The 22,481-nt window shown below is 46.7% G+C and overlaps 1 protein-coding gene across 3 annotated transcripts in view; it reads left to right on the top strand.

Moving 5' to 3' along the window:
* frmd3 (FERM domain containing 3) overlaps window positions 1–22,481 on the top strand; it is a 387,539-nt gene that overhangs the window by 336,783 nt on the left and 28,275 nt on the right. The window contains exons 14-17 of one of the 3 annotated variants that reach the window (XM_068028875.1): window positions 11,424–11,453; window positions 15,201–15,210; window positions 16,135–16,186; window positions 19,531–19,540. The exons of the other annotated variants lie outside the window; for them this stretch is intronic. Coding sequence (XP_067884976.1) covers window positions 11,424–11,453; window positions 15,201–15,210; window positions 16,135–16,186; window positions 19,531–19,540 — 102 coding nt within the window. The remainder of the gene's footprint in view (window positions 1–11,423; window positions 11,454–15,200; window positions 15,211–16,134; window positions 16,187–19,530; window positions 19,541–22,481) is intronic. 3 annotated transcript variants of the gene reach the window in all.

Below are 22,481 nucleotides of genomic sequence, written 5' to 3'. Positions count from 1 at the left end.
GTGAGAAAACTTGCACCTCCACAGCTTCTTTTAAGGCCGTGTATATTTTCCTCACATGCAATTAAAGGCATCGAATATTAAAAGGTGCACAAGGTCCCACTATTAACATAACTATGATTCACTGAGAGTAAGAATCCTGGTCCAGATCATAAATGCATTCTATCTGTATTAGCTGCCTCCAACTGTGCACTTGGCAATTTAAAATGACCACAGTACCACCAGATGGAAGATTCCATAAAAAAAACTAACATATGATTCAAAACAAGTTAGATCTTTGATCCATCATGGAAATTTCATATGATGGGTCATTGTGGATGTATGGTAATATTGCACAGCGTGACTTCATGCTGGTGCTTCTGAAAATTCATCTGTAATTCATGTAGGACAAAGTATTGTTCTTGTAATTGCTTTACACTTCTCTGCAGTCGCTACAATTGTTGTTTCCTTGCACGAGACTTTAATGCCTAAATGATCGCCCTACAGCTTCTGCTAAAATTAATTTTATTAAGATCTTGAGATGATGCATTGAAAACTGAAAAATGCCTAATTATTCAACAATTGTAGGTTGCTAGGTAGCAGTAGGCAAAACATAATTTGATTGAACTGAAAGGGGTGATAATATATTTTGAAGTTTGTGAAAGAGAAACACAGCTGTTTGAGACTTCTACCTTCTCAGATAGGACATGACAAAACAGTGACAATGAAAAACTGAGGGATGAACTGCGAGAATTGGGAATAAAGAGGAAGTCTTCTCATCTCAAAATATCAATAGTTTTCCAATTTCAGTATTTGTGAAATCTGGTACCTTATGTATGAATTTTTAACTTACTCATTTTAATATTTGTGATAAATTTCTGATTGTTTTTCTTCCCTCACTGATTTTCTTCTTGTCCAAAGGCCTTGATTCCTTGCTGTGGTTATAGTTCCCAAAACAATTGCCTTCCATTGCCTCACACAGTTGACCATTGATATTCATGTGATTGCCCAAAGACAATTCACCACAGGGTACATTACCTATCCTCATCCAAAATCCACACATACATATTCCAGTCCTCATCCAAAAAACAAATGTGGACAGTTTCATCAGAAATTGTTGGGTAATAATGAAGCATTTTTCACTTCTTTAATCCAGGAGCATTAAGAGCACGTAGTACTACCTGACTCAAAGGCTGGAATTTTGCCAGAGAGCTGGACGTGGCTTTGGAGGCTGGTGTGCCGGCAGTTTTGCACTAGAGGGTAGTGCGCTGGTAGACTGACATGTTGCTGCCTTCTAGTGATCTTTCTGGATGTGGCTTGTCGGGGGTGACAACTATCCGTCCAGAAGTGGTGGGTAGTCAATTAAGGTGATTAGTTAATCAATTGGAAGCTACTATGAGACTTGGGTGCAATTTTGAGAGCTGCGCTTGGGCCCTATGCTGTGTTGGCACCTCGTCAAAGTAGATGAAGTGGCTGCACAGCAGGAAGCCATTGACTAAAGTGGCAGACAATCAGCAAAGAGGAGCTCATCCATTGGCACAGAGTTGCCATTGTGGAAGCAGAGCGCTCAGATTGGTAGTGGTGTAAGTGAGGATGGTAGTAGAGTTGGGGGTCAGTCTGGGAAACTTTGCAGCTGAGCTGGGTGGAAGTAAGGCCATTTCTGGACATGGGTTCTATCTATTCAGAGTGGGCTAGAGCTGTGCTGAGGAGCAGCACCCTCAACAACACAGGCAGTCCTTTGGTGCAGAGATGCAAGCTGAGGGGTAGGAGGTACAAGAAGGCATTATCCTTAGCATCGGATCAGCTTTATGGACATGTCTGAGTAGCAGTGCTGCCAAAGGCTGTTCCTATTGAGGCAGGTGGTTGCTGATCTGTGCACCCTCTTGAAAGTGCAGCTTAGGCCTCAAGGAGCAGGTGGACGCCCACTGCCAGTAGCTGTCAAGGTGACATTGCCCTCAAAACTTTTTTGTGTCTGGCCCATTCCAAGGGTCAGCAGTGGATCTGTGTATGATATCCTGGTGGCCGCCTACAGCAGCATCATTCAGGTTACAGATGCCCTGGATGAGAGGGTGTTGGATTACATCATATTTGCCACAGATGCAGCCAGTCAGGCCCAGAGGAAGACGGGATTTTCCTCCATGACCAGATTTTCTCAGGTGCAGGGATGATCAGCTGCACGCATGTGGCCATCAAGGCCCCGGTAGCGCAGCCTGGTGCATTTATCAACAGGAAGAGTTTCCAGTCCTTCAAAGTACAGTTGGTGTGTGATGAAGGCAAACATTTCCTGCAGATGTGCGCAGGGTTTCCTGGCAGTTGTAGGTGTTTCCATTGTTCGTGCCACCAGAGAGCCTCTGTGGATGGTTCCTAGCTGACAAGTTTTATTCCTTGAAGAGGTGGCTGCTGACACCTGTTCAGAACCCCACAACGGAGGCGCAGGAGTGGATACAACCGTTGCCATCTCACCCCAAGGCCCACCATTGAGCAGGTCATCGGCCTCCTGGAGCTGCAATTCTCTTGACTTCAAGGGTTTCCTGCATCGTGGTGGTCTGCTGTGTTCTGCATAACATGGCCCTGCAGAGAGGGGTGGAACTGGAGGAGGACTATGTGGAAGAGAGCCCCGCATTTGCAGAGGAGGAGGAGGTTGAGGTGGATCATCAGCCTGCTCTGCAACACCATTCAGAGGTCACACTGAGGCAGCAACACATTGACCAGGATGGCAGAGAAGCCCGGGATACCCTGATCCAGGCACGCTTCTTCTGACGATGGCAGATCCTGTAGTGTACTCGACTCATCCGGTCACCTCTCTCTACACTTGCAGCCACTATGAAGAGGCCAACGATATGGGTGTGCATTACTCATTATGCAGTACATTCCCCCAGCCACACTTCGGCCCAGGCCAATCAGAGATGTCTCACACAGGCAGCACCTTATGCTGGTGTAACGTCTCTGACATGACATATATAAGGGTGCAATAACAACCCGTTTCATTCCAGTAAAGTACACGCATCCAACAGAAGCATTATGAACAATCCCCAAGTGAACCCCTGAGTGGCGCTATCGCTGCTTCTCTGTCCTCTTATAAGCACTTCTACGGGGTGCTCCCCCTATGGCTGATGCAGAATTGGAGGCAGACTGTTCAGTTGCGAGTCCCAGTGGCTGAGAAGCCCGTGGTGCCTGTCCTCAGGGTCGCAGTGCCTTTGAGGGCATTGCCACAGGCTACGCCACCTGCATCTGTGCAGGGGCAGCCTCGGTCGTAGGGTTTGAGTCTCAGTCAGAGGGGCCGATGGGTGGTGGCTAACGATGTGGCCTCTTCAGGAGTGGCACCATTGACATCATCCCTGCCTGCCTCTGCCCTTTTATGGCCCACTTGTACGTCCAGACTGACCAGGAGTGGGGCAGCACCTGGCTGACCACCTATGCATCTATTAGCCATCACTGCAATGGACTGGTCAATGCTGCAGAATGTATCATACATTCAGTGCATGCCTGTGCAATGTTTCTGAATCCATCTGGTGGACTGCTGTCCATGACGCTCCATGAGGTTGGTCACTCTTTCAATGGAGGAGCTCATGCGCTCAAATCCCTGAGACATTACAGTCTTCATGTAAAAACTGAACTCCTCCATTCTCTCCCCAAGGAGCCATACATTAAAGCCTGGCTACCCTACCCGAACTTGACCAAACCCGACATGTGTCGGGTTCGGGTCGGATCGGGTCTGTATTCGGCATCCAGCATTCGGGCTCAGGTCGGGTCGGGCTGAACTGTACTGTTTTGTTCTATATTGTTTTTGTTTTAATCTGTGATCTTTTTCCATTTCAAAAATATGTTTGTTATTTTCAGGTTGGGCTGGGCATTTAAAAAAATTAAAGGACTCTGGTCCGGGTTGGGTTCAGGTTGGCTTATGCCGGGTCGGGCCCGGGTTGTGTTTTAATTTTATACCCGAGCCAGTCTTTACCACACATCTCCCTTTGCTGCCCCACAGGCACATCCTTTGCATATGGTCCCCAAGGCTCAGCATCTCTCACCAGGTGAGCATGGCCGGATCTGTCCTCCATCCTCCGAAGGTGACTGCCTACAGTTGCTGCTACCTCCCATCACCTGTTCCTGCTCACATCTGATGTGCTGCTCACCTTGTGCCACACGTTGTAAATATGCCTGAGGCCCACCGAGGTGCATATATCTATGATGGTGGAGGGAGCACTTGACTCCTGTGTCGCTGGATCTTCAGAGGGCATCTTGTTCTCTGAGGCTGCCGCAACCTCCACAGTCGCCAGCTGCTGGTCCTCCGGCACTGGCCCTTCAGGAGAGAGAAATCATCAGTTAGGCAACCTCCCATCTCTCAGTAGCTGCTTCATCAGACATCTGGCAGCCATCAACAGTGATCTACTGGATATGACTACTCAAATGAGGAGGCTACTCCAAGTCGCTTGTATCGATATGACCAGATGCTTTCACCCTCTCTCAGGTGGACGCACATCTCACTCTCAGCAACTGCCTGCCCTGTGGCCTCCCGACCAACTTCAAGGGCCTCCTCCTCCATTGATGTCATTATTGGCAGGTGGGCTACTCCACTCCTTGTGTGACCCCTCTCACGGTCATTGTGTGCTCTTTTTCCCTGCAAGTTAAGATCTTGAGTACTATGACCATGATGCTTCCCATCTGAACACCATGAGGCACCCTCACATGTAATGATCTTCGCACTATAATGTCCATGTGTTTTGCTGTACCTCTTCCATAACTGAAAATGGTGTGAGCCCCTCCCTTGGGTGTAAAGTGAACCTGGACATGTGGTGTAGGTACTTCCACAATACTGTTTAGGAGGGAGTTCCAAGAGTGTTATTAGGATGTGGAATAATGACCTACCAGAAACCTTCTTGGGCCATGTCTGCCTTGAGACCGTCCTGCTCATTGGTGCACTGATTATTTAATCACTTCACGGCTGTCAGCTGGATGTTGCATGTTACTCACCTTGCTAGACCTTAGAAGGTCATTGAAGGGCTTCTTGCACTGGATCCATGTCCTGCTCACCACACTGTGGCTGCTCACCTCTTGAGCGATCTCCAGGTATGATTGCTTAGTTTGGCTGGCTGGCCTCCACCTGCTACTGTCTGTGAACAGCATGTTCTTCCAGGCTTTCACCACCTCTGAGAACCTCCAGGGAGGCGTTGTTGAATAGTGGGGCCGTCCTTCCACAACTGGCTGTCATGTTTCTGCTCTTTATCCTTGTACACTCTGTTATGTGCCAGTTTCCCTGCAGTCACATTGATGGCTGATGGGCGCCCTTTAAATGGGGCCTACCACATGTTGCTCCTGTCTCCTGAATGCACCTGCTGTCCCTAATTGGATGACGAACGTGAAGGTGCCTCCTGTAAAGTTCAGCTGGATGTTGCACAACAACATCAAGTGGGGTCAAGACCTGGAAATGGTCCTGACCTCAGGTTCCTAACCCCTGTGGGAAAATTCAATACACTTCAAGCCCTGCCTATTTATTTATTTTTATTTTTTCTTTTTCAAATATTTATCCACTTCTCTTTAAAAAGCTACTGTGGATTCTAGTTCCACCACTGTTTCTGGCAGGTCATTATTCACATCCTAACAAAATTCTTGGAACTACTTCCTTAACAGCACTGTGGGTGTACCTGCACCGCGTGGACTACAGCGGTTCAAGAAGGCGGCTCACCACCATCTGCGAAAGGGTAGTTAGGGACGGGCAATAAATGTTCTGCCTAGCCAGAAATATTTTTTTTTATTCATTCATGGGATGTGGGTATCGCTTGGCATGTTCACATCCCAAGAAAGAATAAATAAAAAAGCATAGATAAACACACCTCGGTGGGTCCAGCTTCTCAGATAGGAAGAGTGTCAGATAGTGAAGAGTACATAAAATGTGAGCAGGTGCAGGTGCTAGAGAGAGGGACAGCAGTGGAGAGTCCCCAAAGAAGGGTGCAGGACGCTTCAAGCTCTGCTCAGTTGAACACAGATGTTGAGCCTCAGTGTCATACACTAAACGGGTACTAGTGGAGCAACAGGTGTCAGAATTTCCATCTCTAGCATGAGTGCCATGATGTTTCAGGCCTTTGCATTGATAACCACCTCCATTGAAAGACTGGCCAACCTCATGGAGAATCAGATGCGGCAGGCCATTGAGTGCATGCTAGCTCATACTTCTTCTTCTTCTTCTTTGGCCTCCTTATCTCAAAAGACAATGGATACGCGCCTGGAGGTGGTCAGTGGTTTGTGAAGCAGCGCCTGGAGTGGCTATAAAGGCCAATTCTAGAGTGACAGGCTCTTCCACAGGTGCTGCAGAGAAATTTGTTTGTCGGGGCTGTTGCACAGTTGGCTCTCCCCTTGCGCCTCTGTCTTTTTTCCTGCCAACAACTAAGTCTCTTTGACTCGCCACATTTTAGCCCCATCTTTATGGCTGCCCGCCAGCTCTGGCGAACGCTGGCAACTGACTCCCACGACTTGTGATCAATGTCACAGGATTTCATGTTGCGTTTGCAGACGTCTTTAAAGCGGAGACATGGACGGCTGGTGGGTCTGATACCAGTGGTGAGCTCGCTGTATAATGTGTCTTTGGGGATCCTGCCATCTTCCATGCGGCTCACATGGCCAAGCTATCTCAAGCGCCGCTGACTCAGTAGTGTGTACAAGCTGGGGATGTTGGCAGCCTCGAGGACTTCTGTGTTGGAGATACGGTCCTGCCACCTGATGCCAAGTATTCTCCGGAGGCAGCGAAGATGGAATGAATTGAGATGTCGCTCTTGGCTGACATACGTTGTCCAGGTCTCGCTGCCATAGAGCCATAGGCCTGATACACTCGGACTTTTGTGTTCCGTGTCAGTGCACCATTTTCCCACACTCTCTTGGCCAGTCTGGACATAGCAGTGGAAGACTTTCCCATGCGCTTGTTGATTTCTGCATCTAGAGACAGGTTACTGGTGATAGTTGAGCCTAGGTAGGTGAACTCTTGAACCACTTCCAGAGCGTGGTCGCCAATATTGATGGATGGAGCAGTTCTGACGTCCTGTCCCATGATGTTCGTTTTCTTGAGGCTGATGGTTAGGCCAAATTCATTGCAGGCAGCCGCAAACCTGTCGATGAGACTCTGCAGGCACTCTTCAGTGTGAGATGTTAAAGCAGCCTCGTCAGCAAAGAGGAGTTCCCTGATGAGGACTTTCCATACTTTGGATTTCGCTCTTAGATGGGCAAGGTTGAACAACCTGTCCCCTGATCTTGTGTGGAGGAAAATTCCTTCTTCAGAGGACTTGAACGCATGTGTGGGTGCGAGAACACAGCCCTGTTTCACGCCACTCAGGATAGGAAAGGGCTCTGATGAGGAGCCACCATGTTGAATTGTGCCTTTCATATTGTCATGGAATGAGGTGATGATACTTAGTAGCTTTGGTGGGCATCCAATCTTTTCTAGTAGTCTGAAGAGACCACGTCTGCTGACGAGGTCAAAGGCTTTGGTGAGATCAATGAAAGCAATGTAGAGGGGCATCTGTTGTTCACGGCATTTCTCCTGTATCTGACGAAGGGAGAACAGCATGTCAACGGTCGATCTCTCTGCACGAAAGCCACACTGTGCTTCAGGGTAGACGCGCTCGGCCAGCTTCTGGAGCCTGTTCAGAGCGACTCGAGCAAAGACTTTCCCCACTATGCTGAGCAGGGAGATTCCACGGTAGTTGTTGCAGTCACCGCGGTCACCTTTGTTTTTATAGAGGGTGATGATATTGGCATCGCGCATGTCCTGGGGTACTGCTCCCTCGTCCCAGCACAGGCATAGCAGTTCATGTAGTGCTGAGAGTATGGCAGGCTTATCACTCTTGATTATTTCAGGGGTAATGCTGTCCTTCCCAGGGGCTTTTCCGCTGGCTAGAGAATCAATGGCATCACTGAGTTCCGATTTGGTTGGCTGTATGTCCAGCTCAACCATGACTAGTAGAGGCTGGGCTGCGTTGAGGGCGGTCTCAGTGACAGCATTCTCCCTGGAGTGCAGTTCTAGGTATTCTTTGTGGGGTCCATTTCTTTGTGTTGGTCAGTGATTATGTCCCCTGATTTAGATTTGAGGGGGGCGATCTTCTTGATGGTTGGCCCAAGAGCTCTCTTCATGCCATCATACCTTCCTCTGATGTTTCCGGTGTCTGAGGCCAGCTGAATATGACTGCATAGGTGTTGCCAGTAGTCGTTTGCGCAGTGCCTGGCTGTTCTTTGTGCAGTGCTTCTGGCTGCTTTAAGTGCTGCGGATGATAAATCGCTGGGGGCTTTCTTGTAGTTCAACAGTGCAATGCGCTTAGCGGCTATGACAGGTTCCAGCTCTTCATTATGAGATTGAAACCAGTCTGCATTTCTCTTCGCACTTTTGCCGTAGGTGGTCAAAGCTGACTCATAGATGGCGTCTCTGATGTGTGCCCACTTGGTCTCAGCATCCCCTGTGGGAGTGTTTTGAAGGGCTGTTACACGTGAATTTAGAAATTTTTGTAACAGCTGCGGATGAGAAATTCTGCTCGTTTTGATGCGCGGGTGGCCCTTCTGCTTGGAATGATGCAACTTCTTTGGTCGGAGTCTAACCTTGCTGCACACCAGGGAGTGATCGGTGTCGCAGTCCGCACTGTGGAAGTTGCATGTGATTTGAACACTGTTTAAGGTGGCTCGCCTTGTGACAATGAGGTCTAGCTGGTGCCAACGACGCTCATACTAATGGCCTGCAAACTATGGCTGCCAGTTTACACAACATCCATCAAAGCATCAACCATGGTGGCTGACTGCCACGCTCACATGCAGCCCAGTGTTCTCTCGCTCTTTGTTAGAGGGAAGTGCAGGTGGGCCCTGAGGGGCAAGATGGGGAAGGGGCTGATGGCAGTAGGGATTCTTTTCAAGGTACCCCCATTTCTTGGCCCTTACCATCTTCCCCCTCTGCAGAGCCCACATGCTGCATCCTGCCCTGATGACCGAGTTTGCCTCTGCACCGGTGCAGGTGAGGCAGTCCTTGGTGGGGCCCTCATAGGCTCCAAAATCCAGAGGACGTTTGCCACAAGCATCTCATGTGGCAGAGCAGTGAAGCAAGCAGCAGGCCTTCAGCTCTGGGTACCACCACATAGAAGTAACAGAAAGCATATGAAGAAAAGATTGAGGTATCATAAAAGGACTCACTTGGGTGCTTAATACATTAGACTGAAGATTCCAGCAGGCATAGGAACCCTGATGTCAGAACCAAATGGGAGAGACAAGCCTGCATATGTTGTCAGGGTGCCTGCCAACACAACCTTTCAGGAGGCGGCTTCCTAATTGGCCACCTCCGTGATCACCGTCTGATTAAGGATGGTGGGCGGTAGGCCCAATCAGAGGGCCTGCAGCATAAGATGGCCAGCAGCCCCACCAGGAAAGGTGGGTGCTGCTGCAGTAGAAAGGTGAGTGCAAGAGTGTCTGAACATGGTGGTGTTCTCGGACGCCTTCTGCAAATTTGAGAATGAAGAGGCCCATTGCTGGTAGAGAACCCCTCCACAAGAATGCTTTTGACCATGGCTGCAGCCTTTCATGCTGGCGGCTCCGGCTCCAATAATCCCCTGGCTTGCTTCTGGGAGGCCACCTCCAAGGATCTGCTGGGCTTTGCCAGGTGAGTGGGGGGAGGAGTCACATGCTCCGATGCCGGAAAACTGCCATTGCCTTTGGAAAATGGCCACAGGTGGGGCCTTAATTGGCTGCCCACCTCCGTGGAGCAGGCTGCTGACTTTGTTCCCAGCCTGCCCCTGGGAAATGGCCCCAGAGGTGGGAAGGCATTCGGGAGACGTCCTGACGCATTATACCCCTGTTTTCCCAGCCCCCTGCCTCCTACCCCATATGCATGGGACCGGGTAAATTCATCCCAATGTTACTGTTCCATTGATGCTCTTGATTTGAATGAAAGAATGAATTATGTGAACTACTCATTGTCATGGCCTCTACTTTGTTGAATTCCCCATTGACCTTGGTCAGTTTCATTCCGCCTAATGGCATGAGCTGCCTCAATGAAGAGGTAAGGCTGTGAATGTGATGGGTGGCTGGGTGTTTGTGGGGAGGAGGTTTGCTGTGTTGGCGGCGGTTTGCACAGGGGTCACGATGGGAAGCTTTCAATGATGCAAGCTCAATTCTGAAGTGAAGCGTGCCAGGATGAGGCCGTTGTGGGCTTCTCTGGCTGGCAGATTTTTAGGCACCAATGGCACATCAGGATGCTCCTCCTCCTCCTCCAAGGATTTTAGGTGCTCTCCACCTTCCTGCACCAGCTACAGTCTTCTCTTCAATGCCATGTTGTGCTGGGCAAAGCAGACCAGTACAATCCTGGACATCCTAGTTGGGGCATATTGAAGGGCACCTCCAGATTGCCATGGCAGTAGAACCTCATGTTGAACAAGCTAATGGCTTGCTCTATTGTCATCTGGTGGTAACATGGCTCCTGTTGTACTTCTCCTGTTTCTCCTGTGCCTCTGTGGTGGGGCTGGGATCATCAGCAAGGTCTTGAGTGGGTAACCCTTGACCCCCATAAGCCAGCCACTGAGGCTGCCTGGTGGAGAGAAGAGCTGCAGAACCTGAGACTGCCGAAGAGTGAATGAGTCGTGGCAGCTTCCTGGATACTTGGCATACGCTTGTGTTATCCTTTTACAGTGGTCACATACCAGCTGCATATTAAGAGAGTGGAAGCCCTTCTGGTTTACAAAGACACCTGGCTGTTCTGATAGCACCTTCATTGTCACAAGGATACAGTCTATGATCCTCTGGACCTGTGGAAATCCTACGAGAGAAGCAAAGCCAACAGCCCTCTGGATCTGATTGGCCTCCTCTGTCTCATAATTAAAATATTTGGAAGCTTTCGCAAACAAGGCGCGGGTGACTTGACTGGTGCAGTTCTGGGCTGCAGATTGCAAGATCCTACATATACCAGTTGATCCCTGGAAGGATTGAGACCACAAAAAATTGAGGGCTGTAGTCACCTAGGCAGCCGTGGGCAATGGATGACCACTTGTTGCTCTTGGGCAGAGGTCTTTAACCAACAACCTGCGTATATCTGCAACCACCAGCCATGAGAGTCGTAGCCCTCAGAGGTACTGCTGTACAGAGAGGTTGAGGAAACTGGCCCTTGGCATATAGGCCCTGTGCTGAGATTATCACCTGCTTCGAGGTGCAGCCCTGTGTCCGTCCCCGCTGTTCCGTCCACCTGCATGTAGCTGTGGAGAAGGCAGAAACTGCTGCTACTGGAGTTTCTGCTCCTGTCGCTGTGGCTGCTGAGCAGGGGCACACTGCACCTCCTCCTCAGAGGTCCAACCAGCTGCAGAATATGTAGGCCCCACATTACAGAGAGGTCTCACAGGCAATAAGGTGAGATTACCCTCACTGGTATCCAAGCCATTTGATAGAAGTTGGACCAAATTGCTGTCCCCGCAACAAAATCAGTGATTTTAGGTTGAAAGAACTGCTCCTGTCAGCACAGGTCTCCCACTGTAGCTACCACAGGCTTGCCGGTTTCACCTTTCATTCTGTTCATATCAGGTTAGTTTCACTCTATGATTAGTTCTCACTCTGCACTCGCCTTGTCTAACCTGACGAGTTGCAGACACGGCATGTAATAAAGCATGGCTACCTGACCCGAACCCGACCAGACCCAACAACATGTGTCAGGTTCGGGTCGGGTCTCTCTTCTGGGTCCGGCATTCGGGCTTGGGTCGGGTCGGGCTGAACGCGGACACAGTGTTGCCTTGCTCAGGGAGGGAACTTCTGCACGATTCTGCAGGAATAGCTTGCTGCCGGAACGGAGGATCACAACATTTGGACAAGGTATGTTTGATATAATTACGGTAGTTGGGTCAGATCGGGCACAGGGAAAAAAATCAAAGGACTCGGCCGGGTTCGGGTTTCAATTTCATACCTGAGCAGGCCCTTAGCGTGTAACCCATGCATTGTTGGGAAAGAGGGATTCCATGGTTAAAATGGCTCTTAATTGCCTTTTAAAGTACCTCAGTTGCTTTCCCAGCATACCCACGGGGATTCCCTGCTAGACTCTCAACCTACTCCGGGGAAAGCCACAAGAGAGCAGGATCACATCAGGATTCTGACCCAAAGTTAATTTTTGGGACTTTCCCAAACCGCAGTCTCTGGAACCCGTCTCTACCTGGCTGGGAAAATTCTACCCTATGTATTTAGATAATGTTGCCAAGGGACAGCATGTAAATTAGAAGGGAAGGGGTTCAAGGATAGATTCTTGGGGCATTCCAGAGGTATCTTTGCAAGGGAGGGAAGTAAACCATTTGGCTACAATTGGTTAGATAAGAGTGGAACCAGGCAAGGTCAGTCCCATTTTCTATAGAAAATAGCCCCAGCTTCTCTAATCTCCCTTCAAAACTAAAACTTCTCAGTCCTTGTATCATGAAATCATTTTGTACCTTCTCAGTGTCCTTGACGTCCTTTCTAGAGTCAGACCCAAAATCCAGACAGGTCTAACTGCGATCTCAACAGATATTTTTTATAGGTTTAATATGACATCTATTTCATCTCTATTTATAAAACTGCAATATTTTTTAGTTGTTTACCCACTTTTAAAGAGTTGTCTATTTGAAGCGCTGTCACTCATTTATACTCCTTTCATGTTTTTACCATGAACTGTATACACCCTCTCCTTATTCTTCTGGCCAAAATGAATCGCCTTGTATTTCAACATCTACCTACCTAATCTATTAATCTATCAGTGTCATTCTAAAGTCACATAGAGTTAACTACACTCTTTTTGTGTCATTTGCAAATTCTGATATCATGACACCAGAGTCCAGATTGTGCATGTAGATATTAAATATGGTCCTAATATTGACCCAGGAGGATATTGCTATTCATCATCCTTCAAGTCTGAAAAGCATCCATTAATTATTACTCTCTGTTTTCTGTCCTTTTGCCAGCTGTCACATTGCTTTAAGTACCATGAGCCTTAATTTTATCAACAAGCTACCTGTGTAGCTTGTACCTTTTAAAAATCCATACACACAACATCCACTGCATTTCCTTAATCCAATGCACTGTTATTTTCCCAAAACATTCTGTTAAATTTATCAGATGTAACTTGCCTTTTACAAATCTATATGTCCTTAATTAACTAGTGTATTTCAAGAGATGAGTATTAATTTTATCCTGTATTCTGGTCTTCAGAAGCTTACACATAACTGACTTGCCTTTTACAAATCTGTGCTGGCTGTCCTTAACCAAATCAGCATTTCTAAGTCAGCATTAATTTTGTCCTATTTTGCAGCTTTTAGAAGCTTACCCACTGCAGATGTTAAACTGACTGGTCTATAGTTATCCTGTTTATCCCTTTCTCCTTTCTTGAACAGACATTACATTGGCAACCCTGCTGTCCTCTGGCACAACTTTCACATCTGAGGATGTTTGAACAGTTCAGGTGGGAGTCCCTGCTGTTGGTTCTCTGACTTTTCTTATCATTCCAGAATGCAGACCATCAGGGCCTAGCGCCTTACCACTTCAAATTCCATATATTTCAGTGCTACCTCTCTACCTGTAGTTGTCCTATCTATTTACTCCATTTCCTCTTTGTGTATTCTTTACTTTCCAATGTCATACTTTAATGTGAAAACTAAGAAAAACGTACTCATTCAGTACCTCCACTACTTTATCTTCCATGGGATTTTTTTTCATCTCTCATTGGCCAATTTTTAATAATTATTTTACTTTTTATTTGTTCATAAAATTCTTTACTTTTTCCTTTATATTATCTGACATTCCATTCATACTCCCTGTAAAGATTTTTGGTTATTGTGCTCGATATTCTGTCAGGTTCAGTGCCACACAAACATCTGGTGTGACATCTCATCAAATGCCTTTTGAAAATCCATGCATACAACACCTACTTCATCTCCTTAATCAATACACTCCATTATTTCCTCAAAGAACTTAATTAAATTTGCCAGATGCAATTTGCCCATTACATAGCATGTTGACTGTTCTCAGATAAGCCTTATCCCATAAATGTACTTCATGACTGTAATCATCCAGAGTGCACCTTTTACAATTGCCTGAAATGCAGTGAAATAACAGCATGACCCAGGGATTATAACAGAGAACACATTCTTCCCATACCAACTACTGAATTATTGCATGTGTCACTATGTGCAGCCTCCTGTCTCCTGACTAAACAGCACCCTGTCAAGCCAATGCAGAACTTCAAACCAACAACTGATTTATTTTACATAAAGTACATGAATGAACACTATTTCCTCCAGGGTCAATTTCCTGTACTTCCTGATTATGGAAAAATAATAGACACCACCTTGTTCTCTCTTCAGATATAGATTCACTCTCTAATTAAGCTATTCTGAAACTAGCTGAGCTCGACTTGCTGGTCTAGAAGGTCATAGGCTCCATGTCTGTTTCAATGGTGTAAAATGGATGCCTAAGCATGCACATTCTGCACCGGAAGTGAGTGCCCGCCATATTGGTATGGGCTCCAACACAGTTGTCCAAGGCCTGTGTCCGAAACAGAAATTAGGACCTTCGCTCAGTTTAATAGGGAACCTGACACCTGTTTTAGCACTCCTTGACAAAATTGGGCTGCCCCGAACGCAACCGACACCGTAGATAAATGTTAACCACAGGTAGCTCTGTGGTTCCCAATATTCTCAAATGTGAATGTTAGGAACATAAGAGCAGGAGAAATCCATTCAGTCCATCAGGCCTGCTGCACTATTTAGTTAGATCATGGCTGATCATCTACCTCAATGCCACTTTCCCACACTCTCCCCATTTCCCTTGATGACATTAGTATCCAAGATATCTATCGATTTTTGCCTTGAACAAGCCTCCACAGCCCTCTGGGGTAGAGAATTCCAAAGATTCACCACCCTCTGAGTGAAGAAGTTCTTCTTCATCTCAGTCTTAAATGGCCTACCCCTTATTCTGAGACTATGTCCCCTAGTTCTAGACTCACCAGCCAGGGGAAACATCCTATCTACATCCGCCCTGTCACGCACCCTAAGAATTTCGTAAGTTTCAATGAGATCACCTCTCATTCTTCAAAACTCTACCTTCCTGGAGAACAGCAGAGAGGAGCGTACCTGCGGGAAGAACACGGAGTGAGGAGCGGCTAAATAGAGCCCGAGGATCGCGGCCTACAGCACTTGCCTTCCGGGAAGCAGCGGAGAGAAGTGGACCTGCCGGAAGAATAGGGAGCGGGGAGCAGTTAACTATAGCCCAAAGATCGCGGCCTACAGCATTTACCTTCCGGGAGAGCAGCCGAGAGGAGTGCAGGTGCGCTGGAATTTGAAAACAAAGTGAGCAGTGACATCACAGGAAAGCTGCAATGTGATTGGTTGGTGAGTAACTGCTGTTAGGGAATAACTCTAAATAGCTGGGTTAGTACACTACTGTTAGGGTGTGTGTGTAAATAGCTTCATAATAAGGAACAAGTGAGTAGCTGGTATTTTTTCTTTGAGTAAGGTTTATTTTAACGAGTGAACTGTTGATTTTTAGTAGGATTTATCAGTACTTGTAAGGTTTTATTAATAATTCTAAGCTGTTGTAGTATTGGTAAGTTTTTTTTTAGCAGTGGCAAAGGGTCAACTAATAAATAAAGGAATGGCAGGGTTGCTTCAACCTCGAGCGTGCACCTCCTGTGCTATGTGGGAGCTCCAGGATGCTTCCCATATCCTGGAGAACCATTTCTACAGGAAGTGTCATCAGTTGAAGCAGCTTGAGCTCCGTGTTTTGGAACTTGAGTGGCAGCTGGCGACACTGCGGTGCATTCATGTGGATGAGAGCTAAGTGGATAGCAAGTTTAAAGATGTGGTCACTCCACAGCTTAAGAGTATGCAGGGAGAGAGGGAATGAGTGACCATCAGACAGTTAAAAAAAATCATGCAGGTAGTGCAGGAGACCCCTGAGAGCATCTCCCTCTCCAACAGGTATTGAGTTCTGAATACTGAGGAAAGTGATGCTTCACCTGGGGAGTGCAGCCAGAGCCAAGTCCATGGCACCATGGGTGGGTCAGCTGCATAGGGAGGTACAGGGAAGACTGGAAGAGCCACAGTGATAGGTGATTCAATCGTCAAGGGAACAAAAGGGTGTTTTTGTGGCCGCAGACGTGAATCCAGGATGGTGTGTTGCCTCTCTGGTGCCAGGGTCAAGGATGTCACTGAGCGGCTGCAGAGCATCCTGAAGGTGGAGGGCCAACAGCCAGGTGTCGTGGTCCACATTGGAACCAACAACATTGGCAGAAAGAGTGATGTGATCTTGCAATCAGAATTTAGGTAGCTAGGTAATTAAATTAGCAAGCAGGACCTCAAAAGTAGAACTCTCCAGATTACTCCCAGTGCCACGCGCAAGTGAGTAGAGAAGTAGAAGGATATGACAGATGAATACGTGGCTGGAAAGATAGTGCAGGAGGGAGGGCTTCAGATTTCTGGAACATTGGGACCTGCTCTGGGGGAGATGGGACCTGTACAGACCAGACGGGTGCACCTGAACAGAGCCGGGACTGAGTTCCTTGCAGGATGTTTTGCCGGTGCTGTTGGGGAGGGTTTAAACTAGTTTGGCCGGGGGATGGGGACCTGAGGGTAGACTCAGCTGGGACAAAATCAGAAATTAAAATGGAAGGCGGAAAATTAATGAATGAGTCTGGAAGACAGAGGAAACGAGGGTTAGAAAATAAAAAAGAATTTGGCAGTGCTCAAGGGTGTCTATTTCAGTGCAAGGAGTGTAGCAAATAAAGCAGATGACACAGATAGACACGTGGCAGTATGATATCATAGCTATTACAGAAACATGGCTTAAGGAGGGACAGGAATGGCAGCTCAAACTTCCTGGTTACAAGGTTTTCAGACGTGATAGGGAGGGGGATAAGAAAGGAGGAGTAGTGGCAATTTTGGTCAAGAAAACTATTACAGCTGTGAGGAGGGATGATATGTTGGAAGGTTCATCACATGAGGCCATATGGATTGAGCTAAGGAACAAAAAAGGGGCAATCACACTGCTGGGAGTGTACTATAGACCCCCAAACAGTCAGAGGGAGATAGAAGAGCAGATATGTAGGCAAATCTCTGAGAAATGCAAGAACAATAGGGCAGTAATAGTAGGGGTTTTTAATTACCCCAATATTAACTGGGATAGTTTTAGTGTGAAAGGAATTGAGGGAGTAGAATTCTTGAGGTGCATTCAGGAGAACTTTTTGGCCAGTATGTAGCAAGTCCAACAAGAGTTTTAGACTTAGTTTTAGGAAATGAAGATGGGCAGGTGGAAGGAGTGGCAGTGGGAGAGCATTTTAATGGTAGTGATCAGAATTCAGAGAGTTTTAACATAATTATGGAAAAGGACAGAGATAGAACAGGAGTCAGAGTTCTCAATTGAGGCAAGGCCAATTTTACTAAACTGAGGAGTGATTTAGCAAAAGTGGACTGGAAACAGCTACTTGAAGGTAAATCAGTGTCAGAATAGTGGGAGGCATTCAAAGGGGAGATTCAAGGGGTTCAGGGTAAACATGTTCCCACAAAGAAAAGGGGTGAGGCGGCCAAATCTAGAGCCCCATGGATGTCAAGGAGCCGACAGGGTAAGGTAAGGCAGGAAAGGAAAGCTTACGTCAGACACCGAGAACTCAATACTACCGAAAGACGAGAGGAGTACAGAAAGTGGAGGGGTGAAATCAAAAAGGAAATTAGGAAAGCAAAGAGAGGGCATGGAAGAATATTGGCAAGCAAAATCAAGGTGAACCCAAAGATGTTTTATCAATACGTTAAGAGTAGGAGGATAACTAAGGAGAGAGTAGGCCTATAAAAGACCAAAAAGGTAACCTATGTGTAGGAGCGGAAGATATTGGTATGGTTCTCAATGAATACTTTGCGTCTGTCTTCACAAAAGAGGGGGACGATGCAGATATTGTAGTTCAGGAGGAAGAGTTGGATGTGAAGTATTGGATGTGATAAACATAGGGAGAGAGGAAGTATTAATAGAATTAGCATCCTTGAAAGTTGATAAATCACCAGTGCCAGATGAAATGTATCCAAGGCTGTTAAAAGAAGCAAGAGAGGAAATAACAGAGGGTCTGACCATCATTTCTAACGTTGTACCTCTGTTCAAAAAGGGAGCGAAGGATAGACCGAATGATTAGACCAGTCAGTCTAACCTCAGCAGTGGGCAAATTATTGGAATCTATTCTGAGAGACAGGATAAACAGTCACTTAGAAAGGCACAGGTTAATCAAGGATAGTCAGCATGGATTTATTAAGGGAATATCTTGTTTGACCAACTTGATCAAATTTTTTGAAGAAGTATCAAGGAAGATAGATGAGAGAAATGCACTTGATGTGGTCTACATCAAAGTCCCACATGGTAGAATGGTTAAAAAAATAAAATCCCATGGGATCCAGGGAAATGCAGCAAGGCGGATACAAAATTGGCTCAGTGGCAGGAAACAAAGGGTAATTGTTGACGGCTGTTTGAGCAACTGGGGCGCTGTTTTCAGTGGCGTTCCGCAGTGTCCCTGCTTTCTGTGGTGTATATTAACGATTTGGATGCAAATGTAGGGGGCATGATCAAGAAGTTTGCGGATGACACAAAGATTGGCTGTGTGGTAGATAGCGAGGAGGATAGCTGTAGGCTGCAGGAAGATATTGATGGTCTGGTCAGATGGGCAGAAAAGTGACAAATGGACTTCAACTTGGAGAAGTGTGAGGTGATGCATTTGGGGAGGTCAAAGAAGGCAAAGGAATACATGATAAATGGGAAAATACTGATAAGTGTAGAGGAAGTAAGGGACCCTAGAGTGAATGCCCACAGATCCCTGAAGGTAGTAGGACAGGTCAATAAGGTGGTTAAGAAGGCATATGGAATCCTTTCCTTTATTAGCCGGGGTTACAGAATACAAGAGCAGGGAGGTTATGCTGGAATTGTATAACTCATTAGTTAGGCCACAACTTGAGTACTGTGTGCCGTTCTGCTCACCTTATTACAGTAAGGATGTAATTGCACTAAGGAGGGTACAGAGGAGATTTACGAGGATGTTGCCAGGACTGGGAAAATGCAGCTATGAGGAAAGATTGGATAGGCTGGGGTTGTCCTCCTTGGAACAGAGAAGGCTGAGGGGAGATCTGATTGAAATATACAAAAATTTAAGGGGCCTGGATAGAGTGAATGTGAAGGGTCTATTCACTTTAGCAGAGAATCAGTGATGAGGGAGCATAGATTTAGAGTGATTGGTAGGAAAATTAGAGGGGAGATGAGGAAAAGCTTTTTCACCCAGAGGGTGGTGATGGTCTGGAACTCACTGCCTGAAAGGGTAGTTGAGGCAGAGACCCTCAACTCGTTCAGAAGGAGTCTGGATATACACCTCTGGTGCCATAAGCTGCAGGTCTACGGACCAAATGCTGGAAGGTGGAATTAGAATAGGTGGATCGTTTTTCGGCTGGCACAGCCACCAAGGGCCAAGTAGCTTCTTTCTGTGCCTTAAACCTTCTATGATTCTATGAATACAGGCCCTGTTGCCTCAATCTCTCCTCATCAGACAGTCCCGCCAGCCCAGGGATTAGTTAGGTGACCCTCCGTTGCACTACTTCTTCTTTGGCCTCCTTATCTCGAGAGACAATGGGTAAGCGCCTGGAGGTGGTCAGTGGTGTGTGGAGCAGCGCCTGGAGTGGCTATAAAGGCCTATTCCAGAGTGACAGGCTCTTCCACAGGTGCTGCAGAAAAATTTGTTTGTCGGGGCTGTTGCACAGTTGGCTCTCCCCTTGCACTTCTGTCTTTTTTCCTGCCAACTGCTAAGTCTCTTCGACTCGCCACACTTTAGCCCCACCTTTATGGCTGCCCGCCAGCTCTGGCGAACGCTGGCAACTGACTCCCACGACTTGTGATCAATGTCACAGGATTTCATGTCGCGTTTGCAGACGTCTTTAAAGCGGAGACATGGACGGCCGGTGGGTCTGATACCAGTGGCGAGCTCGCTGTACAATGTGTCTTTGGGGATCCTGCCATCTTCCATGCGGCTCACATGGCCAAGCCATCTCAAGCGCCGCTGACTCAGTAGTGTGTATAAGCTGGGGATGTTGGCCGTCTCGAGGACTTCTGTGTTGGAGATACGGTCCTGCCACCTGATGCCAAGGATTCTCCGGAGGCAGCGAAGATGGAATGAATTGAGACGTCGCTCTTGGCTGACATACGTTGTCCAGGCCTCGCTGCCATAGAGCAAGGTACTGAGGACACAGGCTTGATACACTCGGACTTTTGTGTTCCGTGTCAGTGCGCCATTTTCCCACACTCTCTTGGCCAGTCTGGACATAGCAGTGGAAGCCTTTCCCATGCGCTTTTGATTTCTGCATCTAGAGACAGGTTACTGGTGATAGTTGAGCCTAGATAGGTGAACTCTTGAACCACTTCCAGAGCATGGTCGCCAATATTGATGGATGGAGCATTTCTGACGTCCTGTCCCATGATGTTCGTTTTCTTGAGGCTGATGGTTAGGCCAAATTCGTTGCAGGCAGCCGCAAACCTGTCGATGAGACTCTGCAGACACTCTTCAGTGTGAGGTGTTAAAGCAGCATCGTCAGCAAAGAGGAGTTCCCTGATGAGGACTTTCCATACTTTGGACTTTGCTCTTAGATGGGCAAGGTTGAACAACCTGCCACCTGATCTTGTGTGGAGGAAAATTCCTTCTTTTGAAGACTTGAACGCATGTGAGAGCAGCAGGGAGAAAAAAATCCCAAAAAGTGTGGGTGCAAGAACACAGCCCTGGGATTTTTTTCTCCCTGCTGCTCTCACATGCCGTTGCACTCCTTATATGGTAAGTATATCCTATCTTACATGAGGAGACCAAAACTGTATACAATACTCCAGGTGCAGTCTCACCAAGGCTATAATTGCAGCAAGCCTTCTTTATTCCTGTACTCAAAACCCCTTGTGATGAAGGCCAACATACCACTTGCCTTCCTTATTGCTTGCTGCACTAGCTTTTTGTGACTCATGAACAAAGACACCCAGGTCCCTTTGGACATCAATACTTCCCAACCTCCTCACCATTTAAGAAATACTCTGTCTTTCTGTTTTTTCTACCAAAGTGGCTAACTTCATACTTCTTCACATTACATTCCATATGCCATGTTCTTGCCCATTCACTTCGCCTGTCCAAGTCCCCTTGAAGCCTCCTTGCATCCTCCTCACAACTTACATTCCAACCTAGTTTTGTGTCATCAGCAAATTTGGAAATATTACATTTGGTCCCCACATCCAAATCATTTATATAGATTGTGAACAGCTGTGGCCCCAGCACTGATCCTTGTGGTACCCCACTAGTAACAGCCTGCTGTCCTGAGAATGACCCATTTATTCCTACTCTCTGTTTGCTGTCACTTAACCAATTCTTAATCCATACCAGTATATTACCCCCAATCCCACGTGCTTTAAGTTTGTTTACTAACTTCTTATGTGGGACCTTATCAAAAGCCTTTTAAAAATCCAAATACACCACAACTACGGTTCTCCTTTATCTATGCTACAAATAACATCCTCAAAAAACTCCAACCGGTTTGTCAAACATGATTTCCCTTTCATAAATCCATGCTTACTCTGCCCAATCATATCATTATTTTCCAAGTGTCCAGTTATCACATTCTTTATAATATATTCTAACATTTTCCCTATTACATCAAATTAACAGGTCTGTAGTTCCCCGTTTTCTCTCTCCCTCCTTTCTTAAATAGTGGGGTTACATTTGCTACTTTCCAGTCTGCAGGAATCTTTCCAGAATCTTTTGAATTTTGAAAGATAACCACCATCTCTCTAACCGCCTCCTTCAACACTCTGGGATGTAGCTCATCTGGTCCAAGGGATTTATCAACCTTCAATCCAGTTAATTTTTCAAGTGCTACCTCTTTATTAATGCTAATTTCTTTCAGTTCCTTATTTTCACAAGTCCTTTGGTTCCCTAGTATTTCTGGGAGATTTTCTGAATCTTCTTTCATTAAGACAGACGCAAAGTAATTGTTTAGTTTCTCTGCCATTTCCCTATTCTTCAGTATAAATTCTCCTGTCTCTGCCTGTTATGGACCCACATTTGTCCTGGTCATCCTGTATCATGCACTATCATGATTACACATGAAATTGGGCTCATAACGCTGATTTTTTTGGGTGTTATTTGCCCCTTAAGATTCCAAAATGGTGTCCACAAAGAGTGCCGGACGCCATATTGGTGAACAGGTTAGCATGTGCACGCGTACCTAACATCTGCTGGAGGCATGCAGAGCAGACTGATTTGCTGCCAGTGCTACCATTTTGGATCTCCACACTCCAGCATATGCTGCTTCTTAACCTCCTACAGCTGAACTTGGGTTCAACGACATGAAGGTCCCTCCCCTCTGACCAGCGCTATTTACAAAGATCATCAGCTATTTGCAGGTTAGTTGCTGGATTATTTCACCTGGCTGTTTTTGGAATTCTGCATGTTTTGGGTGCTTTTATATACTTGCTAAAAGTTTCATTAGCCTGCAGGGAGT

This window comes from Heterodontus francisci, chromosome 4 (assembly GCF_036365525.1).
Source record: "Heterodontus francisci isolate sHetFra1 chromosome 4, sHetFra1.hap1, whole genome shotgun sequence".
In the NCBI taxonomy this organism is placed as follows: Eukaryota; Metazoa; Chordata; class Chondrichthyes; order Heterodontiformes; family Heterodontidae; genus Heterodontus; species Heterodontus francisci.
The sequence above is the reverse complement of the archived record's forward strand: the minus strand, read 5'-3'. Positions and strand labels throughout refer to the sequence as shown.